The following is a 22,528-nucleotide window of genomic DNA, read 5'->3' as shown; positions in this document are numbered from 1 at the left end:
AGAGAAGTCGGTTTCAATTTTAATAATATATTCTCCCAACCTCTATCTAACAGAAAGGCACTTGTGTTTCTGCCCCTTCTTAAAGTGAATTTTGTGTTTGGTGAAAGGTAATAGATTGGCAGCACTGGAAAAGGAATTACTGTATTCCCAGAACAGGTATAACCAGGCAGTGACACTATGAAATTTCTCTCTGCCTTTGGGGAACATTAGAGTACCATTCAGGAAGTCACTGCTATGGTGTGCTGTGCTGAACTCAACAGTATCCTAGTGGGCTGAAGGAATTAACATAGCACTCGAAGGGCCTGACTTAAGGCCATTCATTTATTCATTCAACATTAGGGAGTGCTTACCATGTGCCTGGTGCCGGGAGAAGACTTTTGCAAATGTTGTATCATTTAATCCTCATAATAACCCTGTAAGGGAGAGAATATTCTTGTTTTACAGAGACGGTTCAGAGAAGTTATTTGTCCAAGTTGCTATTGCAAGCACTGGATCCAACTTTGTCTGACCCCCAAGTGCAGTGTTCTCCCTGAACTCCATGCTGTGGAGGCTGCAAAGGCGATGGATGAGACATGCCCAAATAATGTGATGCATAGCAGAATGTAATCTGTGCTTGTGTGAGTGGTCCTGGTGGTTACAGAGCAGTAAAATGACCTACCCCAGGTCAAAAAAAGAGTCAGTAGTATAGCTAGACTTAGGATTCATATCTTTAAGCCCTCTTCCATTTTGGGGTTTTTTGGTTTGGTTTTGGTTTGGTTTGTTTGTTTCAGTTTAGCTCTCCAAACCAGCCTGCCTCTCCACCTACCCCACCCCCTGTGCAGATAATATATATTCTGCTTCCTAGGGCCTTGGGCCTTTCAGAATGCGAAGAGCCAAAGAGCACTGGGGTTTAGTGAAAAGAGCACTAGATTTGAATTAGAATTAGTGTTCTAATTCTAGCTCCGACGATTCACTCTAGGCCGCTGGTAAGGCCCTTTAATTCTAGATGACTCACTTTCCCCTGTGTGAATGAGAATGGTTTACTTCAAAGAGGTAAAGAGATAAGTAATAATAAACTAAAAATAGTGCACAGCCCTTTTTGTTGCCAAGGTGACATATAATTGATGTGTGGAATTACTTACTACAAAGCATGTTAGAAAGGGATGCCAATTAGAATCTGTGTTTCTGTATAATGGACTCAGCAATGAGAGAAAAGATGCCCCTGTAAAATGTTAAGAAACTACATCTTAAAAAATAAAACAGCAAAAGTGATCTGAGGATTGTTTGGGAAGGTTGGGGGTTTAGAGGTTTGAGGTTGGTTGGTTGGTTTTTCTTTTATAGCTTTGGGTGTTTTGTTTTGTTTTATCCTAAAGATGTTAATGGAATCAGTACACCTTGTCTGATGCTAAAAGCAGAAAGAGAGACTTATAGGAAATTAAATGTCTTCTGGATATGTCCAAGAGGCACCCATGGCCCCAAACAAAATGACACATCATCCTCACCTCAGGGAGCCCCCCCACCCCAGTTCCCTGCATCCCTGAACCATTTGTAATAGATATTCAGGAATCTCCGAGGCATTTACCATATGCTGCATCCCCCGCAGGTTGAGTTTTTGCAGAATGAGTCAGCAGTACCTGAGTTGAGATATGACTGAGGGAATTTAGAGAAGACAATACCTGTGAAAAGTTGACAAGCTCCCATTTGGGATTGATTAGCCATCTTTGGGTCCTTAAGGCAATCCCTCCTCTGAATCCCATACAATGCAATAGGTTTAAAATGTTTATCATAAAAGCAGAAACTAACACACCATTGTAAAGCAATTATACTCCAATAAAGATGTTAAAAATTTTTTTATCATAGAAAGGGTTTTGCTGTTGGCAATAAATTTTCTCACCTTGACTTTGGAAGCTCACAGTGTTAGTAGCAAATATTTCTTTCTTCTCTCCATTTCCTGCCCTTCTTGGTTTTTCAACTTTGAATTCCTCATTTCTTTAATCTCTGTTGAGGACGTCTCTAGAGGGTGCTGAGGGTGCTTGTTGGAAAATACAAAGATGATAAGGCTGGTCTAGGCTGATTTGCAAGTGAGCAGTTAGGAGACAAACCTGCTAGGAGCATGCACCAATCAGAGGTCTGGCTATAGAGGGGCAAGTTTGGGTTACCAAATCTATCACCAACATTGATTAAGGATAATTGTCACACCATCTTTCTGGCATTCCATTTCCCTGAGAGAAATCTTTTAGAACTTTATGTATTTAAAAACAAACAAACAAAACAAAAACAGGTTCCACCACTGGTATTAGAGGTAAAGTGGCACCAGTGAATGATCCCAAGTGTACACCGTAGAAGCTGTGGTCTACCCTGATGGAGTAAAAGAAAAGGGGATAATGCTACAATTTGGTTCTTGGGCTTTTCCTTTTCTCTAAAAGCATCATTAACGTCATCACCCCTGGCTTTTATCCACCTCCGGCACCAATCACCTTCCCCAAATCAATGCCTGTAGAAACAGCTGCCACAGTCTCTTGTCCTCATTTGCATAGCCTTGTCTGAAGAGCAGACTGCTCAATACTGAGGGATCCGGTTTCTCATCAAGAAAATTGCATTTCAAATGAATATCTTATGTGTCTATAGGGAAGTTACTAATGTAGTATAATGAGATGCCTGTCCTCCCCCTCCTTTCTGGGTAAGCGATTTTATACTTTCCCAAAACCTAAAATTAATGATTGCAGTGTAGCAGATACTACTGTTACAGTGGTTAGGGAAGCTTTCCCAAAAGCAATCTGGAATGATATTTCATTCATTTATTCATTTAATAACTATTTATTGAATGCCTCCTATGTATAAAGTATTAAGTCTACCCTCAAGGAAGCTGGTGGAAATTTTAAAATTATAGATACACAGAGAGATATACATATATATTCACATTCATACACAGTCTAATAAAATGAAACATGGAAAGTTATAAGAACCATAAGAGATAAAATGCAGTGGGCACTCAAAGGGAGAAGATACTTCAGAAAAGGGCTTAATTGAAGGGGTAACATTTGATCTGGCTTCTAAAGGGTAGCTAATTACTATATCTTTACAAAATGTGTAAATGTGTATGTGTTTATGAAATCTGGGTCAAGTTTAAATGTATGAGATTGCAGGGGAAGATGCTCTATGCAGAGGGTACAGCAAGATCAAAGTCAGAAAAGGCTGAGCTCTGTACAGAGAATAGCAATGGTTTAGTTTGTCTGGACTGTGAAGTGCATGAGAAGAACAATTTGCAAAGGAGATTGGAAAAGTGGGTGGGAATCACCTCACGCAGGACCTGGAATTCTTGGCAATGAAAATTTGTACCATGTTCTGCAAGCGTTTGGGGAACTGCCGAAGGTTTTAGAATGAGGGTATAGTATAATTAGAGCTAAGGTTAACACTCGAAATATAATAATGCAGTGCCTGCTACTGCTGTTATACAAAATAATGTGTGAAGTGGCTGGAACAAGCACCTGATGCACGGTAAATCATGGAAGCAGGTATACTGTGGTGATTTAGAACATGGACTGGTGCCAGGAGGCCTGGGTGCAAAAGCCAGCTTACCACTTAATAGCTGTGTGATCTTGTACAGATTTCTTAACCTCTCTATGCTGCTGTTTCCCCATTATAGAATAGGATTAATGATAACACCTATTTTATAAATTGTTATGAGAGTCACATGAGCTAATACATATAAAGTGCATAGAACAGTGCTCAGTTTTTAATAAAGTACTCGATACGTGTTAGCTGACATTATTATTATCATTTTTTATTCATGAAGGAGATGGAATTTGAGTGAGCCTTTAAAAAATAGATATGATATAGACATGTAGAAAGGTGACTTTCAGGCACAAGGAAGTGCATGACAAAACGGAAGTGCAAGGTGAGCGGGGTGAACCATGGACAGTTCAGTTTGCCTACAGAATAACGTAGGTTAAGGAGCTATTAGAAAATAAGATTCAAAAGGTAGGCTGGAATCATATCATGAAGGACTTTGAATCATAAGCTAAGAATTTTAAGCATCATCTAAAGACAATGGAGAGAGATTGAACGTTTTTGAGTAAGGAAGTGACTTGATCAAAACCTTCCCTAAGGAAAATTAATATGATGGTGGTGTGGGGGGGGGTGTTGGATTAGAGAGGTAAGAGACTTGAGGCAGAGAAATTAATTAGGAAGCTATTGGTGTAATCTACAAGGAGGTCATAAGTGCTAGACTAGAGTACTGCCATGAGAGCATGAGAGTGGAAAGGACAGAATAGGAGAGGGATTGGTGCAAGTCTGGTAACTGAAGAGGAGCACGGAAAGGGAGGAATCACAAAGAGCCTCAGAGTTTTGAACACATTACTGAAAGGATGGGGTATCGTTAGCAGAGACAAAGAATAGAAGAAGAGGGAAGATGATAGGTTCAGCACAGTCAAAATGGAGCTGTAAATCACAGATGACTTTGTAGAAATTGACAAGCTGATCCTAAACTTTATACAGAAATTCAACCCGGAATAAGCAAAAAAAATCCTGAAAAGGAAGAACAAGGTTGGAGCACTTCCCAGCTTTAAAACTTACTACAAAGCTACTGTAATCAAGACAGTGTGGTGCTGGCAATGAGGCTAGACATATAGAGCAATGGAATAAAGTTCAGAGTCCAGAAATATGTACAGTCAATTCATTTTACTCAAAGAGTGCCAAGACAATTCAATGGGGAAAGAATAGTCTTTTCAACTGGGACAACTGGATCTCATGCAAAAAAAAGTGGTTTTGGACCCATACCTCACACCATATACAAAAGTTAAGTCCGAATAGCCTAAGTGGTCTAAATGTAAGGGCTTAAACTATAAAGCGCTTAAAAGAAAACATAGATGTAAATGTTCATGACCTTGAATTAGATATTGCTCTCTTAGACATGACACCAAAAGCACAAGCAGCAGAATAAATATAGATAAATTGTATTGCATCAAAATTTAAACTTTTGTGCTTCAAAGGACACTATCAAGAAAGTGAAAGACAACCCATAGAATGGGAGAAAATTTTGCAAGTCATGTATCTGATAAGGGACTTGTATTTATAATATATCAACACTTACAAATCAATATTTAAAAGAAAAATGACTCATTTTAAAAATGGGCATAGACCTTGGCATAGACCTTGCTCTAAAGAAGATATACAAATGGCCAAAAAGCACATGAAAAGATACTCAACATCATTAGTCATCAGTGAAATGCAAATCAAAACCACGGCATGCGGGATCTAGTTCCCTGACCAGGGATCCAACCTGGGCCCCCTGCATTGGGAGCATGGAGTATTAACCACTGGACCACCGGGGAAGTCCCAAATGGGCAAAGGATTTGAATAGACTTTTCTTCAAAGAAGATATACAAATGGCCAAAAAGCACATGAAAAGATACTCAACATCATTAGTCATCAGTGAAATGCAAATCAAAACCACAATGAGATACCACTTTGTACCCACTAGGATGGATATAATAATTTTTTTAAAAAAACAACAGAAAATAATAAGTGTTGGTGAAGATGTGGAAGAATTGGAACCCTCATCTGTTACACATTGCTGGGGAGAATGTAAAATGGTGCAGCCCCTGTGGAAAACGGTCAGGCAGTTCCCTCAAAAGGTTAAACAGAGAGTTACTATATGACTCAGCAATTCTACTCCTAGGTATATTAGAAAAATGAAAACATGTCCACAGCAGCATTTCTCATATTAGCCAAAAATTATAGAAATAACCCAAATGTCCATCAACAGATGAATGGAGAATAGATAAAGAAAATGTGGTATATACAAACAATTGAGTATTATTTGGCCATAAAAAGGAATGAGGTACTAATACATGGATGAACCTTGAAAACATTATGCTAAATGAAATGAAAGAAGCCAGTCACAAAAGATCACATATTATATAATTCCATTTATATGAAAGGTCAAAATTAGACAAATCCATAGGGACGGAAAGTAGGTTAGTGGTTGCCAGGGGCTGGAGGTTAAAGAGTGGTGGGAATAGATAGTAACTGCTATTGAGTACAGTGTTTCTTTTGGGGACGATGAAAATGTTCTAGGGAATTCCCTGGTTGTCCAGTGGTTAGGACTCCATGCTTTCACTGCCGGGGGCCCGGGTTCAATCCCTGGTTGGGGAACTAAGATCCCACAAACCACGCGATGCAGTCAAAAAAATGTTCTAAAATTCATTGTGGTGATGGTTGCACAACTCTGTGAGTATACTAAAAGCTGTTGAATTGTACACTTTAAATGGGGGAATTGTATGGTATGTGAATATTGATAAAGTTGTTTTTTAAAAAATTATTTTTTAAAAAGATTTTTTAATGGAGCTGTAGCCATTGATGATGACCAGCTGCAGATTTTTGAGTAGTATCCACTGTTAGTTGCTTCTGAGAAGTTGATAAAGATAACAGAGAAAAGGCTTTTGGATATCATGACACAGAGGTCTCTCTCCCTTCAAGAAAGCAGTTTCAGGAGAGCAGTGAGATCAAAAACTGGATTGTAAGAAGTATGTAGAGGTGGCCAGTAAGTAGACAAATTTGGCAGTGTTGAAAAGGGGATGAAGAAATGGACAACTTGTAACCTAAAGGAACTGAATCAGTAGGAAGACAGAGACTAAAGATGTAAGAAAGAGCTCATTGGTGATACATGGCCCTTAGAGCAAAAGGAAAGAGAATCTAGTGCCCAGCTGGTGAAACTAGCCTCAAGGAAGAGAAGAAATATGAGGGAAGACATTTTCAGGTAAAGAAAAGAGGTAAAAGAAGGCATTTATTAGACATAGCTTCAACCAGCTCACTCAAGCATGAGGCAGAAAAAGTTTGATCTTGAAAGATACACCTCAAACTGTTTCTCATCATTGACTGAGCTGATTGAAACTATGTGTAGTGAATCAGGAGTTACCTCTGGAGAGGGAGTAGAGATGGAGAAAAGGAGATTTTTTTCCCTTTTATTTGATAGACTTTTATGTTTGATTTTTTAGCATGAAGAATATACTCATTATATTTGTATTTTTTAAAAAAATCAGACTAGATGCTGCAAGAAATGTAGTTGTTTACCAATTGGAGGTGAAGCAAAGGAACTGCCAAATTACACTGTGTACAAAATACCCTACCTTTTTCAAAGCTTCTAATTACCCTTTTCTCTACCCATCTGAAGCCCTCTTCATCAGAACTCCCTGAGGACTCATTTTCCCTTCCTGGTTATCATTAAAACAACTCTCCCAGAAACACCTGCCTTCCTTTATCCTTTCCTCCCTCCCAGTACCAAATATTCATGACTGTAATATGTATATGCTTTTCTTGTGTGTCAGTGTGTATTGCCCTATCAATTCTACCATAGGAATATCTCCCAAATCCATCTCTTCCTCCCAACCTTTGCTGCCACTGGCCTGGATGGTTGCAAAAAACCTCTTGATAACCTTCACTGGATCCTACGCTATAATCAGAGGATCTTTTCAAAATGTAAATTTAATCATGCCTTGTGCATGTGGTGCGCGTGCATGTGCACACACACGTTTGAGACATTTTATACCCTTTAATGAATTCTTTTCTATTGAAGTATAGTCGATTTACAATGTTGTGTTAGTTTCTGATGTACAGCAAAGTGATTCAAATATTCATATATTCTTTTTCATATTCTTTTCCATTATGGTTTATTACAGGATATTGGGTATAGTTCCCTGTGCTATATAGTAGGACCTTGCTGTTTATCTGTTTTATATATAGTAGTTTGTATCTGCTAATCCCAAACTCCTAATTTATCCTTCCCCAACTGCCTTTCCCTTTTGGTAACTGTAAGTTTTCTATGTCTGTGAGTCTATTACTGTTTTGTAAATAAATTCATTTGTGTCATATTTTAGATTCCACATATAACTGATATTATATGGTATTTGCCTTTCTCTGTCTGACTTACTTCGCTTAGTATGATAATCTCTAGGTCCATCCATGTTGCTGCAAATGGCATGATTTCATTCTTTCTTATGGCTGAGTAGTTATACATATATATATATATATATACACGCACACACACACACACACACACACACACACACACACACACACATACATACCATGTCTTCTTTACCATTCATCTATCAATGGACATTAAGGTTGTTTCCGTGTCTTGGCTGTGAACATTGGGAATGCATGTATCTTTTCAAATTAGAGTTTTCTCTGTATATATGCCCAGGAGTGGGATTGCTAGGTCATATGGTAGCTCTATTTTTAGTTTTTTAAGGAACGTCCATAGTGTTCTCCACAGTGGCTGCACCAGTTTACATTCCCACCAACAGTTGTAGGAGGGTTCCCTTTCCTCCACACCATCTCCAGCATTTGTTATTTGTAGACTTTTTAATGATGGCCATTCTGACCAGTGTGAGGCAGTTTTAATTTGTATTTCTCTAGTAATTAGTGATGTTGAGCATCTTTTCATGTGCCTCTTGGCCATCTGTATGTCTTCTTTGGAGAAATGTCTATTTAGGTCTTCTGCCCATTTTTTGATTGAGTTGTTTGGTTTTTTTGATATTAAACTATATGAGCTGTTTGTATATTTTGGAAATTAAGCCCTTGGTCAGTCCATCATTTGCAAATATTTTCTCCCATTCCGTAGGTTGTCTTTTCATTTTGCTTATGGTTTCCTTTGGTGTATAAAAACTTATTAAGTTTGATTCAGTCCCACTTGTTTATTTTTGCTTTTATTTCTATTGCCTTGGGAGACTGACCTAAGGAATACATTGGTATGATTTAGAGACATTTCATAGCCTTTAAGTAAAAGTCCAAACTGCCTGGCCTATCTGGCCCTTTGTGCTCTGACCCACGTTTACTTCACCAGCCTCACTCCCACCACTCCCTGCTCTAAGCCTTCATGCTCTGATGTGTGCAGTTCCTTCTGTAAACCTAGTCCCTTACCCATAACCCCCACAACCCTCCCTGCTTCCAGTTCCCATACCTTCACCCCAATGTGCCTATAAACTTCTCCTAATCTTTTTTTTTTATTTTTACTTTTTATTTCAAGATAATCATACATTCACAGAAAGTTGTAATGAAATGTACGGGGAAGTCTCTTCTTCCTACAGCCTCCTCCAATGTTGCCATCTTGTACAATTATAGTATAACATCAAAATCAAGAAGTTGACATTGGTCTAATCTATAGAGCTTATTCAGTCTTCACCAGTTATACATGCACTAGTGTGTGTGTGTGTGCATAGCTTTGCATAACCACAACCACCAGCACAGTCAAGGTACAGAACTGTACCATCACCACAAGGCTCTCTCATGCTACCCTTTTATAGCCACACTCATCCCTAACCCCTGACAACTACTAATCTCTTCTCCATCTCTCTAATTGTTTCACCAATGGTATATAAGTGGAATCATGCAGTACAGATTTTGAGATTGGCCTTATTCACCCAGCATCATTCTCTTGAGATCCATCCAAGTTTTTTGCATGTATCAAGAGTTTATTTCTTTTTATTGATTAGCAGTATTCCAATGGTATGGGTGTACTGCAATTTGTTTAACCATTCACTTGTTGAAGTACATCTGAGTTGTTTCCAGTTTGGATTGTTAAAAATAAAGCCGCTATGAACATTCATGTACAAGTTCCTATATGAAAATAAGTCTTAACTTCTCTGGAATAAATGCCCAAGAGTGCAATTTTTAGATTGTATGGCAAGTCCATTTTTAGTTTTGACAGGAACTGCGAAATTATTTTCCAGAGTGGCTATACCATTCTACATTCCCACCCAAAAGGTCTGTGTGATCTAGTTTCTCCACATCCTCACCAGCAATTGATATTTTCACTGTTTTTCATTTTAGCCACTTTGATAGGTGGCTCATTGTACTTCTCATCTTTTAAAACCTGACAAGAGTTACTCTACTTCCTCCTCTGTGCCATCACTGATATTTCATTTATCATTGTGTTTTAATTATTTATCGATATAGTCCGAGTCTTCCCCTCTGTTCTGAGCTACGTGAAGATAAAAGCTGTGCCATATTCATCATTTTTTTTTCCTGCAGCATCTGATACAGTTACATACTGGACACACAGAGGGCACTCAGTAAATGTGTGCAAAGTGAGGGAAAGAATGAAAATGAAAAAAAACATTAGTCTTGCTTGCCTCCCCCTCCTCCCCGTTAAGCTGTAAACCTTTTTAAAACAGAAATCACACCTTCTTCTGTGTCTCCCAGCAGCAACTAATAGGGTGCTCTGTACGTGTAGCTGCTCAATAAATGTTGGCTAACTATTCAGGTGGCTTATCTTCCCTCTGCACCCAGGAGATAAGCACATGAAAGAGAGAATAGGCCCGAGTATTCCTGTATTAAAGATCATATGTCATAAGTTTTATAATATTCTTATAATCTCCGCAATCACTGAATATTTGTCTGTGTAGATGAGAATTCAAAACAAAACAGTCTTTTGAGTCAAAGAATGCCTCTGCAACTGAGCACTTTTCAATAGTTTCAATACCCTGGTTACATATGAATTTTGGAGGACAGCATTTCATATCCCTGCATTCTTTTTGCAGTTTCAGAAGGATCTGGAATTTTTCTATTTTTGCTGAACTGGTATAATTTGACATGTTGATTATGAAGGGGTCATTAACCCCAAACATTTTTTATCACTTTTTGACTCTGCATTTTCTCAACTCTGAAGTATGTTAATTTGCACTTGTTTATATGTCTCTGTAAGAGTTACTCAAGCCCTCGAGGACTGGTATATGTTTTGTCTGGGAGCTAGATTGTAAGCCCCTTGAGAGCAGGGACCTTGTAACTCCTAGGAATGCATCCTGGACATTGTCAACATTCAATTAATGATAATACTAGAAACTTGCCTAAGGTCATCTGTCACAATAACAACTTCCTTTTCATCTCTAAGGCTTCTAACTGTCAGGAAAAGCTCTTAGGTTGATTTGATAACATTGAATGATTCTACCCAAAATTATGCTCATTATTACCCACTACAATTTGTTCTTTAGAGTACTTTCAGATTTATAATTTTGGATCAGTTATTATGGTTCCCTTCCCTATAATACCCTGGTTACATACAAGTTTGGGAGGGCTGCATTTCATAACCCAGAAGTCTTTTAGCCTAATACAAAGTAAGCTGATAACATCTATGCTTTCAAAGCATTTAATTCTCTTCACCAACCCTCATTGATAACTAGGTGGCAAACTCCAAGTATATTGACAATCTTAGCTTATCAGAAATAATCCTGAATTCAATGTATTGTCCTATTTTCACAGATTATAAAATGGAGTAAATGTGTACTAAACCAGTCCTATGGCTGTTGAAGTTAAATTGATATGAATATTTAAAGGAAGTCTGAGTTCTAAAACAGGAAAGCAAATTTTGTCCTTGGTGAGGATGGAGGTAGGGGGAAATTTTTTTGTAAGTCAGGTTTTTTGAGCTACAATTTACATGCAGTCTGATTTACCCCTTTTTAGATAGAAAGTTTGATGCGTCTGACAGCTGGATTTTTTTTCCCTTCACTATACCTCCCACTACCCTCCACAGCCACCCTTAGACCAAACCGCCCTATCTTTTTGTGACATTTTGTCTCCCTTTTTCTTTTCCAGTGTACTAAAGGAGGTGTACATAGCCTTTAATCCCAAAGCAGTGGTCTTACAGCTGGGAGCTGATACAATAGCTGGGGATCCCATGTGCTCCTTTAACATGACTCCCGTGGGAATTGGCAAGTGTCTTAAGTACATCCTTCAGTGGCAATTGGCAACGCTCATTTTGGGAGGAGGTGAGTACAAAGGAAGGTCACCAGGAGAATTTGTTGACCTTCCCCCATGTTTTGTCCATTGACACTGAGGAAAACTTGACTTTCTTAGATTGGATAATACCAACCTGCCCATGGTCCAGAAGCCTGAGTCAATGAACTCTGCCACCTTCACAGTTCAGCATAAGGAAGCACTCTGACACACTTCTCCTCCTCAGCCTGGCATGTGCATTGACTCCTTGGCACTCTGAAGTCTAAGTTTCCATTCCTGAAGCAAAGGTGCTTTGGTTAAAGGTGACATCAGATCTTATTAAGAATAGAGACTGTTAACCCCAGTGGACTTTGATCCATCTTCTCTCAGTATAGCCTTTGAGTCCCAGTTCTAATCATTATCTTTTGGAAACATACCACTAAAATTCTAACCCTACTCACATATAAGTAGTAAACACATGAATTAATTGACTATCTAAGCTGAATTCAAGAACAACTTCTCCCCCACTAAAAAAGCATGGATTTGTTACAATAAAGCAAAATTGAGAGATCTAAAGTGTCTCTTGGGCATTTTTGCCTTCAGTGTGTACTGATGTTTTGTATTACTTAACCAACAGAAAGCTGGGTCTATTCAATAGAAGCATTTACACATTTGTGAAAGGAACCTTTCACAAACCTCAACTACCTTTGAAGGTGCCTTGCTTAGAATCTTCTGTCTATCTGGCACAATCTTTATTACATTAGATGAATGGACTGGTGTGTTAAAATAACATGGTCAAGCAGATTGAGCTTAAAATATATGTATTATGGAAGCGCTAATAGTTTGTTGTCAAACTGTTGTAAAAACCAAATTAGAGGAGATTGTGAGAAGGCCTTATGAAAATGAGTGAGCATTCAACACAAATACACAAGCCTGGTCCTTGGGCAACCTCAAACCCTAGAGGGATCGAAATTAAAGGTGCTTACAAGAGACAACCTCTTATGAAAAGCTGGCGAGAAATGTATTAACTTCAACTCAAGGAAAAGATAAAATTGATAGGTGCCGCGGACATATTACTTTCCTTGACAGCACCAAAGACAGTGATTATGACACAGGTAGGGCCACGGGAAAGAAAAAAAGCCCTTTCCTCAATATACATCTGTGTGACTCCGACTTTTGTTTGAGGCTACAGCCTTTACTTAGCACTTTCAAAGCCTCTTTGCTTTCTCAGCCCCAAGTCTTGGCTTTTGAATATATAACTCTTCTTATGCAATATGTGTATTCCTGAAAATACCTGTGCATAAATGGAATTTTTGCAAATCAAATCATACTGTATGTATGCCAGAGAGAGCTTGCTACTTAAAACCTATGGGGACTCTTTTTGAAATCAAATAATCATACCCAATAATTTGATCTGATAAATTCAGATTTTCCATGTCAGGAGTGTTTAAAGTAATACGTGTACTATTTCACTTCAATTCTCAACCCCCAGTAACACATAGACAATTGGCAGAGATGGCCACGTGCCCAAACTTCAGTGGATCCCATTGAGGCCAAAAAGACACCTTGCAGAAGCCCCAGCTTCCCTGACCTTTCAAGGAATAGAAAGGCTTAAGAAAAGGGCGCCATATGTCTCAGTCTATACATGTTATTCCAGTGTAATTATTAATAGTGTCCCTTTTTTACTCTTAAAAGTGTACCATTGTGGATGATAAATGATATGGTCACCCTACCTAAAATAGACCAGATTCTATTTCCCTCAGGCTGCACTGAGGTTAGGAAATCTTTCCATTTTATCCTTACATTCTTGGAATTTAGTTAAAGGCCAAATGTTCTAGTGCTTGCATGGCAGAACACATCTATTCAGCACAAAAATATGCTGATTATTAGCCAGTATAATATGGCTGCTGGGTGACTGTGACAGGACCTGACGAGGTGAGTCAGAGCGTCAATCAGCACTCCCTTTCTCATCTCATTCTCTTTGATCTCTGCCACTAGGCCTGTATTTTGTGGAGAAAAGGAATGCTGAAATGAAAAGAAAGAAGTCTGTTTCTGTCAGCATTTTCCTTTTCTCTTTCCTGGAGGTTTCCAGGGCTATATCTGCCAATAGCTTTAATATACAAGTCACATCCAGCAGTCATTTTATAGAATTGTTACAAAATTCATCACAGAAACCTTCACTTTGAGTAGGTCACCTCAAAAGATCTGGGTTCCAGGGATCTCAATCTTACCAATGACTCTTGGTGGAATTGAGGACCTTGGAGTCCTCGGGTGCATATTTGTTCAGAGATGAGGGCCTTTTTAATCTTTGTAGGCCTTGGACTTCCCAGTTCTACATTGTGCATGGTCTGACTGGTTCACTACAGACTGCCTACTAAGTGGTTCAAAAATATCATAAAGGGATGTTTAGGTGAAATTCTGCAAGTTAGAATTATCTTTCTAGCCCTTTTGTTAAAACATTTTTCTCTCCTTCCTTACCCCCCTTCCCTCTTCTGCTGTTCTGTGACTATTCTTTCCTAACTTCACAATTCTTGATGGAGACAGGAGGCTATAACCTTGCCAACACGGCTCGTTGCTGGACATACTTGACCGGGGTCATCCTAGGGAAAACACTATCCTCTGAGATCCCAGATCATGAGGTAAGTAAGGCTCTGACAAGTCCTCTCTTCTTTAAGGGGAAGAGCTGAGTCATTCCACCTAATCAAAATCACGTCCTCACCACTCAATACCGTTTTGTTGAGAGACACTCCAATAACAATAACACACTGTCTTGGCAGAATAGTGGACTCTTGTTCCAAAATATCCAAGACCTTCTGCCTTTTTTACAAGAGATCTCAAAGGCCAACCAACTTTAATTTCTCAATTAATTACAGAGACTGTGGGAAGGGGTCACCTGTTCACACAAAGAACTCTTTGGAATATGTGCATATTTTCATCCCCTAGACTCAAAAAAGAAGGGGCAATTTTTTTTAAATGTAGAAGCTGGGTTCTCCTCTATCTTTAAAAAGTCCTATTGGTGGTATGTCAAACCTCTGTTCTTTGATGGTAGTCCTGGTCTCTCAATTTTCTTTGGCTGATGTAAAATTTTAAAAACACACAATCACCACCAAGACAGGTCTGGTATTTTTCCAGCGATTAGTGGTGCACAAAAGTTGGGGCAGGACCATCCAAAATGTGAAACATGTCATTTGAACCTTTGCCATTTTCTTTAGTCATATGAGATGGGCTTTATGTTTTCCAAGGCATAGATGTCTATTCTAGTTTTCTCAAAACAGGTGTAATAGAAAACTCTCTGAGAGCTGTGAGTGTGCTGATGATCCCTTTATCTGAAGGTGTACCCCTTCTCTTCCCACCCACCCTGACACCTGGCAGGAAGCATGTTATCACAGATCAGGATGTGTAGCTGCAGGCTTTAGACTGTGACTTATAATAATGAATCAGTGGCTGCAGCCCCACCTTCTCAAGCCATCTCCCAAGGAGTCGAGATGGTACTTGGGTTATAACATTTTGATTCCTGCTTGATGCAGAAGCTGTACACTTGGGAGCATTATGCTTTTTCAAGTTACTATTATTTTTTAAAAACTAGAAACAACTTAAACTAATCTCCTTCCTATTTTCTTCTAACCACAGATGAGGTATAATATGTATCTCAAAAAAACCACTCAATGTGTCTAGAATACAAATAGAAGGCACTTTATAATTTGAGACAATTTGCTGGTGTCAGGATTAATAGAAGTCTCTTTTCTTGACTTGACTTACCTTTATTCAGTATTTGGAAGCTTTATGAAATATAAAGGTAAGCAAACAAATTACATTTGTGAACAAATTTAATCGCTGTTATTGCCGTGGGAATATCTCAGATTGCATTGCAATTTAAAGTGCTGAGACTTTAAAAACTGATCAAGTTATGTCAAAAGATAGTTTTAAGATGTAGAAGCCTGAATTGAGAGTGAGTGTTCTGTTCCTAGGAAACAATGCAAATCTATAGATTCATCTATCTTAAAAGGTTGATAAAATTTTAATAAAGGTGAATACTGCCTCTGGTACCTGGAGATGCCTGGCTGGTTGTGGACTTGGCCTTCTAGATAGACATGTCCTGTCTTTATACTGATATAGCCTGCCAGATTAAATGAGATATAATGTATGTCAGGTGCCTAACACACAGTTCTTGGCACACAACAGGCATTTTTGAAATGCAAGTTTTCTCCTTCCCCTTTGTATGCGCCTAACAACTTCTTATACTCAGACATTTATGACTTCGTCATTCATAAATTTGTCCAAACCCTTTCGAATCCCTTCTGTCATATCCTTCTGGTATAAGAGATGTGAGTCATCCAAGAGGGAACAAAGAAGAAAATTGAAATGACAGTCTTCCAGGTACAATAAGATAACATTTTAATGAAAATTGCCAAAAATAGCCCACACAGTGTAAAGGCATATATAAGTTTTGTGCCACAATACACAGTTGCACACAAATATCCTTGCAGTCCTCTGTAATCAGATCAACAAATGGTGGCTCAAAAAATATTTACTGAGCACTCGTTGTGTGCCAGGCACTATGCTAGGTGTCTTGGAAGATACAAAGACACTAAGACCTCATCCCCTACCTCAAACAGCCTGGGATAAAGGGGGGTATGAGTGCTGGGGAGATATGTAGATACACAAATAAATATATTACACAGCAGAATAAGAACCACAAGACTATAGGAACAATGGCTATGAAGATGTGCCTCAAATATAAGCGGGATACAAAGGAGTGCACAAAATACCCTGCCCTCCATGAGCTGAAAATGTAATTGAGAAATCTAATTGGTGAAAAGGTCAGGACAGTGCAGCAGGCAGCCACAGTCTGCTGGCTAACCCCCTCACTGTCTTCCCTCTCAGTCTCGGCTTTTGTTCTTCTGTCTCCTAGGATAATAATCCTCCTCCTCCAGATGCCCTTTCCCCACCTCTCTATGATCTTCCTCGGTCCAGCTTAAAGCCCTATGCCTTTAAAAATCCCTTACCTAAATATACCAAGGCCCTTTGAGCTCTTCCTTCACATTCATTTGTTCTTTTCATTCCTTTCCCAAATATTCATTGGGCCCATACTACTTGCCAGGCCCTACTCAGACCCGATACAGGGATACAAAGACTAACAAGATAAGCCCAGTGCCCTAAAAAATCTCATCATCTAATAGAGGGGACAGAACAATGTGCTCAACCCAGGACAGATGAGGAGCGTAGAGGAAATGTTTCACCGAGACTTTAAATTGAATATTGGAGGTTGATTGGGAGTTTGCCAGGTGAAGAAGATGGAAGGGCATTCTGGGCAGAAGGGATAGAAATTGGAAAGGACCTGGTGCCTCGTGGGACCAGGGAGAAGTTTGATATAGTGGAACACAGGGTTTATGAGAGAGAGAGAAGGATTAAGGCTTGAATGGAAATTGGAGCCAGATTATGAAGAGCCTTGAATGATGCACTAAAGAGCTTACACTTTCTTCTGTGAAAACAGATGAGCTTTGGTCTTTAGAAAGCTCACTTGATAGAGCATGGAAGGTAGATTGCAAAAGGGAGAGAGCTGAGAAAGTCAAACCTGTTAAGAGGTTCAAGGACACTCCTATCACACTCAAGTCTGTACCATTCCTTTGGTCATCTGTGGTTTCGGTTGTCTGCATTCCCCTTTAGTGCTCATCAGAGTGTTAACACCCACCAAGTTGGTGTTCATTCATTGAATGAACAATTGAATCAATGAGTGTTTGAATAATAAATGTCTCAACATTCATACTGGAAAACTTATATTTTTAAGATGGAAGAATTGGAAGCATAGTTTAGCCTTTTTCTAGAAACTGTTTAACCCCAGTAGCGACTACCCATTCTTTGCAAGAAGTACCAGCTATCCCAGTAGGAAATAGACGTATCCATGGGAAAACACTAGATCACCAATGAAAGGAAGAGAGTTGGGAAGGCAAGTATTGGAAGTGATTAGTGGTGAAATTTCAGTCATAACCCTCTTGAGATACAAAACCAATCATGCCCTAAAGCCATTGATCAAGGAGTTAGTTCCAGCCCAGGAATTGGGGAGCCAGGTTGGCCAGCCAGGCATGGAATAAGGAGGCATTCCCACTGGAAGAAGAGTTGGGCCCAGCAGGGAAGGTGAGAGGAATGGACCCTGCCCATATGACTGGCCCAAGTATCTTTACCATAGGGAAAGCCCAAAGGTGACATGGGGTCCCATAAAAAGACCAGTATGTGGCTAATTTAACAAATCACCCACTACATGTAATAAGGCTTATGGACTATTATATAAGAATGTTGTGTAATCCAGTAATACTATTTGGATCCTATGATCTAGGATAGAGTAAGACAGTTATATTATAGACAGTTATATTCATTTATATGTATATGTATACAGATATATCAGGTATGTGCACATACCTGAATCATAAAGTAGATCTTTAAACAAAATTTAGTGAACAAAAAATATTTATTTAAATAGACTCCTTTTGATGGACTGGTTAAACAAGTTATGCCTCATTCATATGAGGGAATATAGCCACTGAAAAGAATTAAGTTGATTTATATACAAGTGTATGTTACTAATGTAAAACAGTCTTGCATTGCAGTCTATAGGTTGCAGTGAATTCATAGATTGATTTGGGGCAAAATAATATCTTAATATTTACTCCTTCAGTACATGAATTTGCTATCTCTTTCCATTTACTTAAGTCTTTAATTTCAAATTTTAATTTATACTTTTCAGTGAACAGGTCTTACACAAATTTTGTTAAATTTATCCCTAAGTATTTCATGACTTTGATGTTGTTATAAATGGTATTTTTAATTTCAATTTCTAATTGTTTGTTGCTAGAATATAGAAATACAAGTAAAATTGATTTTTTTATATTTATCTTGAATAATGTAACATTGCTAAACATTAGCTCTAGTAACTTTTTTGTAGATTCTTTAGCATGTTCCATGTATACCAGCATGTCATCTGTGAATAAAGAGACTTTTACTTATTCCTTTACAATCTTCATGCCTTTTATTTCTTTTTCTTGCTTTATTACACTGGTTGGGACCTCCAATGCAATGTTGAATAGAAGTGGTGAGAATGAACATCTTTGTCTTGTTCCCAATCAGTGGGGGAAAGCACTTAATCTTTCACTATGAAGTGTAAAGTTAGTGGTAGGGATTTTTTTTTAATATCCTTTATTAGGTTGAGGAAGTTCCTTTCTATTCCTAATTTACTGAGAATTTTCCTCACAAATGAGTGTTGAATTTTGTCAAATGCTTTTTCTTCATCTATTGAAATGGTCATATGGTGTCCTCTTATTCTGTTAATACAGTAAATTGCATTAACTGTTGCTTTTTTTATGTTAAACTAACCTAGCATTCCTGAGATAAACCATACTTTGTCATGGTATATTACCCTTTTTATATATTGCTGGATTCAGTTTGTTGAAATTTTGTCAAGGATTTTTGTGTCTATGTTGATGAGGGACACTGACCTGGTTTGTTTTTTTGTTTTTTTCTTTTCTTGTAATGTCTTTGTCTGGTTTTGATATCAGGGCTATGCTGATCTTATAAAATGACACTTGGGCAGTATCCCCAAGTCTGCTGTTTTCTGAAAGAGTTTATGTAAAATTGATACTGTGTCTTACTTAAATGTTTGATAGAATTTGTTAGTGAAAATGTTTGAGCCTGGAGTTTTGTTTGTGGGAAGGTTTTTAATTATGAATTCTGTTTCTTTAATAGTTACATGGCAAGTCAGATTTTCTATTTCTTCTTGCTTCCATGTTGATAATTTGTCTTCAAGGAATTTGCTTATTCACTCATAATTTTCCCTTATTGTTCTTTTAAAGTCTATAGGTCTATAGGAGCTATAGTGATGTCCCCTCTTTAATTCCTAGTATTGCTAATTTCTTCCCTTTTTTCTTGATCATTTTAGCTTATGGTTTAACAGATTTAGTGAACTGTATTTTTTGTCAGAGAACCAGCTTTTAGTTTCATTGACTTTATTTTTCTCTTTTCTATTTCATTATTTCTGCTCATATCTTTGTTGTCCTTCCTTCTACTTATTTTGCACTGATGTTTAGTTCTTTTTCTAGTTTCTTATGGTAGAAACTTAGTTCATTGATTTCAAGCCTTTCTTCTTTTTTAATATAAGTATTTTATGCTGCATATTTGCATCTAAACACTGCTTTAGCTGCATCCCACAAATTTTGATATTCTCTTCATTTCCATTTGGTTCAAAATAGTTTCTAATTTTCTTCTTTGACTGATGTGTTATTTATAAGTGTGGGTTTTTAAAATTTTATTTCCAAATATTTGAGGACTTTCCAGATATTTTTCTATTTATACTAACTTTAATTTTGTTGTGCTCAGAGAACATACTTTGCATGATTTCAGTCCTTTTATATTTATTGCAATTTGTTTTATGGTCCAGCATATGATCTATCTTGGTGAATATGTCGTGCAATTTGTAAAGAATGTGTATTTTGCTGTTGCTGGATAGCATTTTCTATCATTATCAATTAGGTCAGGTTGGTTGAGAGTGTTATGTCGTCTATATCCCTACTGATATTTTGTCTGCTTGTTCTGTCAGTTACTGAGAGAGTTGAAATCTCAACCATGATTTCGGATTTGGCTATTTTTCCTTTTAGTTGTGTCTGTTTTGGCTTTATGTATTTTTGAAGCTTTGTTATTTGATATATACACACTTAGGGTTGTTGTACCTTCTTGATGAATTGACCCCTTTATTATTAAGAAATATCCATCTTTATTTCTGGTAATATTCCTTGTTCTAAAGTCTACATTGTCTGATTTTAATATTGTTGTACATGCTTCATTATGATTATTATTTGTATGGTATATCTTTTTCTGTCCTTTTACTTTTAAGCTATTTATGTCTTCATATTTACAATGGATTTCTTGTAGACAGCATACAGTTGGGTTGTGATTTTCTTGTCCAGCTTGACAATCTCTGCCTTTTAGTTGGCATGCCCAGACCACTTATCTTTAAATTAATTATTTATACCTTCAGGTTTAAGTCCATCTTCCTATTTGTTTTCTATTTGTCCCCTCTGTTGTTTATTTCTTACTTTCTATTTTCCTGCCTTCTTTTGAATTAAATGAATTTTTTAAGGATTCCATTTATTTTCTGTATTTGCTTATTAGCTATAACTCTGTTTTAATTTTTTGTGGTTGCTCTGGGGTTTACAGTATGCATTTTCAACTTATCATAGTCTACCTTCAAAGAGTATTACACTACTTCATGTGTAATATAGCACCCTTGTGACAGTATTTTTCCCTTTTACTTCCATGTGCTATTGTAGTCATATATTTTACTTTCGCATATGTTATAAACCCCATGATACATTGTTATTATCTTTTAAACTGTCAATTATATATTTTAAATTTTTAAAATATTTATTAATTCATTTAAAATAAGACTAATATTGCCTGTGCATGTTAGCACAAATAACATGTTTTAATTTTTTAAAAAACTGTATTTTCCAAGACAAAAAAAATTTCATGAGAATAATGGTAATGCTATACATTTTTGCACATCTCTATAACATCTGGCTTAATAGATGACAGCTGACTTCTCATACCTGCTTCTACATTCAATGTGTTTTGATATTATTTTTGTTAATATATATGGAGAAACTCCAACTTCACATAAATCTGTAGATGGAAAAGGGAAGTGTATTTTAATAAGCTTTACAGGTCATTATGGATATTCTTCTTTGATACTACACAAAAACTCTACAAATGGTAGTTTCTTAAAGGTTAATGCTGTGTGGAATCTGAAAACGTATCAGTGAACTTTGTATGTACTGTTACATTAAAATTCATTGATCATCTTGTACTCTGAAGGGATATTTGACCCATCTTATTCATATTGATTATTTGGAAGATATCGGTTCACTAAGTTATACAAATATTACAAATGTTGAAACACTTTATGCAGTATCAGAAATCACATTAAACTGATATGAATGCTGATTTCATTGGAACAAAGCTTAAGTTTTGGGAAACTGTCAAGCTTATAGTGGCAGAGTGAAGTTTTTCAAAATTCTGATTTTTGCTCAAAAACGTGTGAGGGACTTCCCTGGCAGTCCATTGGTTAAGACTCCACACTTCACTGCAGGGCGCACGGGTTCGATCCCTGGCTGGGAAACTAAGATCCCACATGCTGTGTGGCGTGGCCAAAAAAAACAAAGTGTATATTATCATTGGCAACAAATAGTATCAGTTATTGATATTTAACCTAAATTGGTAGGCTCACTTCATTTTTGAGAACATATCTGCCAAACATCCGAGTATTTAATCATGGTTTCTCCATTAGTTATTCTTCCTCACAAAAATGGTTTTCCATGAAAAGTAGCTGTTTAGGTCACAACTTAATCACAGATATACTTTTCCTCAAGACAACTTCCTATTTTGTCACACAGAATATTAAATCCAGGATCAAGATTTGATAATTTTTAGTGCTTCGCCAAAGCCATTCTTAAGTGAAATGGGATTTTTTCTTTTTACTGTGTGTACACGGCAACAAAGAATACAATAAATGCTGGTATACTTTGGTACTACTCTCTTAATTTATATACCATGGTTCCAGCAGTTTTACCCACCATTGCTTTTGCACATTCATACGAATATAGTTGCTCTGGCATAAACCATATTTTATATTCGTATATATATATATATATCATATATACCATAACCAAAAATATATACCATAAACATATATATACATAAATATATAATATAAAATATATAAGTTGCTCCAGGATAAATGATGAGATTGAAACAAGTTATTCAGCACTTTCAATATTTTAATACCACT

General features: G+C 37.3%; 1 protein-coding gene across 29 annotated transcripts in view; it reads left to right on the top strand.

The window, feature by feature from the left end:
- HDAC8 (histone deacetylase 8) overlaps positions 1-22,528 on the top strand; it is a 235,475-nt gene that overhangs the window by 83,518 nt on the left and 129,429 nt on the right. For 18 of the 29 annotated variants that reach the window (XR_003677802.2, XR_003677801.2, XM_028482232.2 and 15 more), the window contains exons 9-10: positions 11,575-11,747; positions 14,239-14,333. The exons of 5 other annotated variants lie outside the window; for them this stretch is intronic. Coding sequence is in view for 22 of the 24 variants with exons in the window: in XM_028482232.2 (XP_028338033.1) it covers positions 11,575-11,747; positions 14,239-14,333 (268 nt within the window). In the remaining 2 variants the exon portion in view is untranslated. 6 more of the 29 variants (XM_028482222.2, XM_028482227.2, XM_028482233.2 and 3 more) reach the window with 6 other exon arrangements.

The sequence above is a fragment of the Physeter macrocephalus genome, chromosome 21 (assembly GCF_002837175.3).
Source record: "Physeter macrocephalus isolate SW-GA chromosome 21, ASM283717v5, whole genome shotgun sequence".
Classification (NCBI taxonomy): Eukaryota; Metazoa; Chordata; class Mammalia; order Artiodactyla; family Physeteridae; genus Physeter; species Physeter macrocephalus.
Note: the sequence above shows the minus strand (reverse complement) of the source record. Positions and strands in the feature narration are given on the sequence as shown.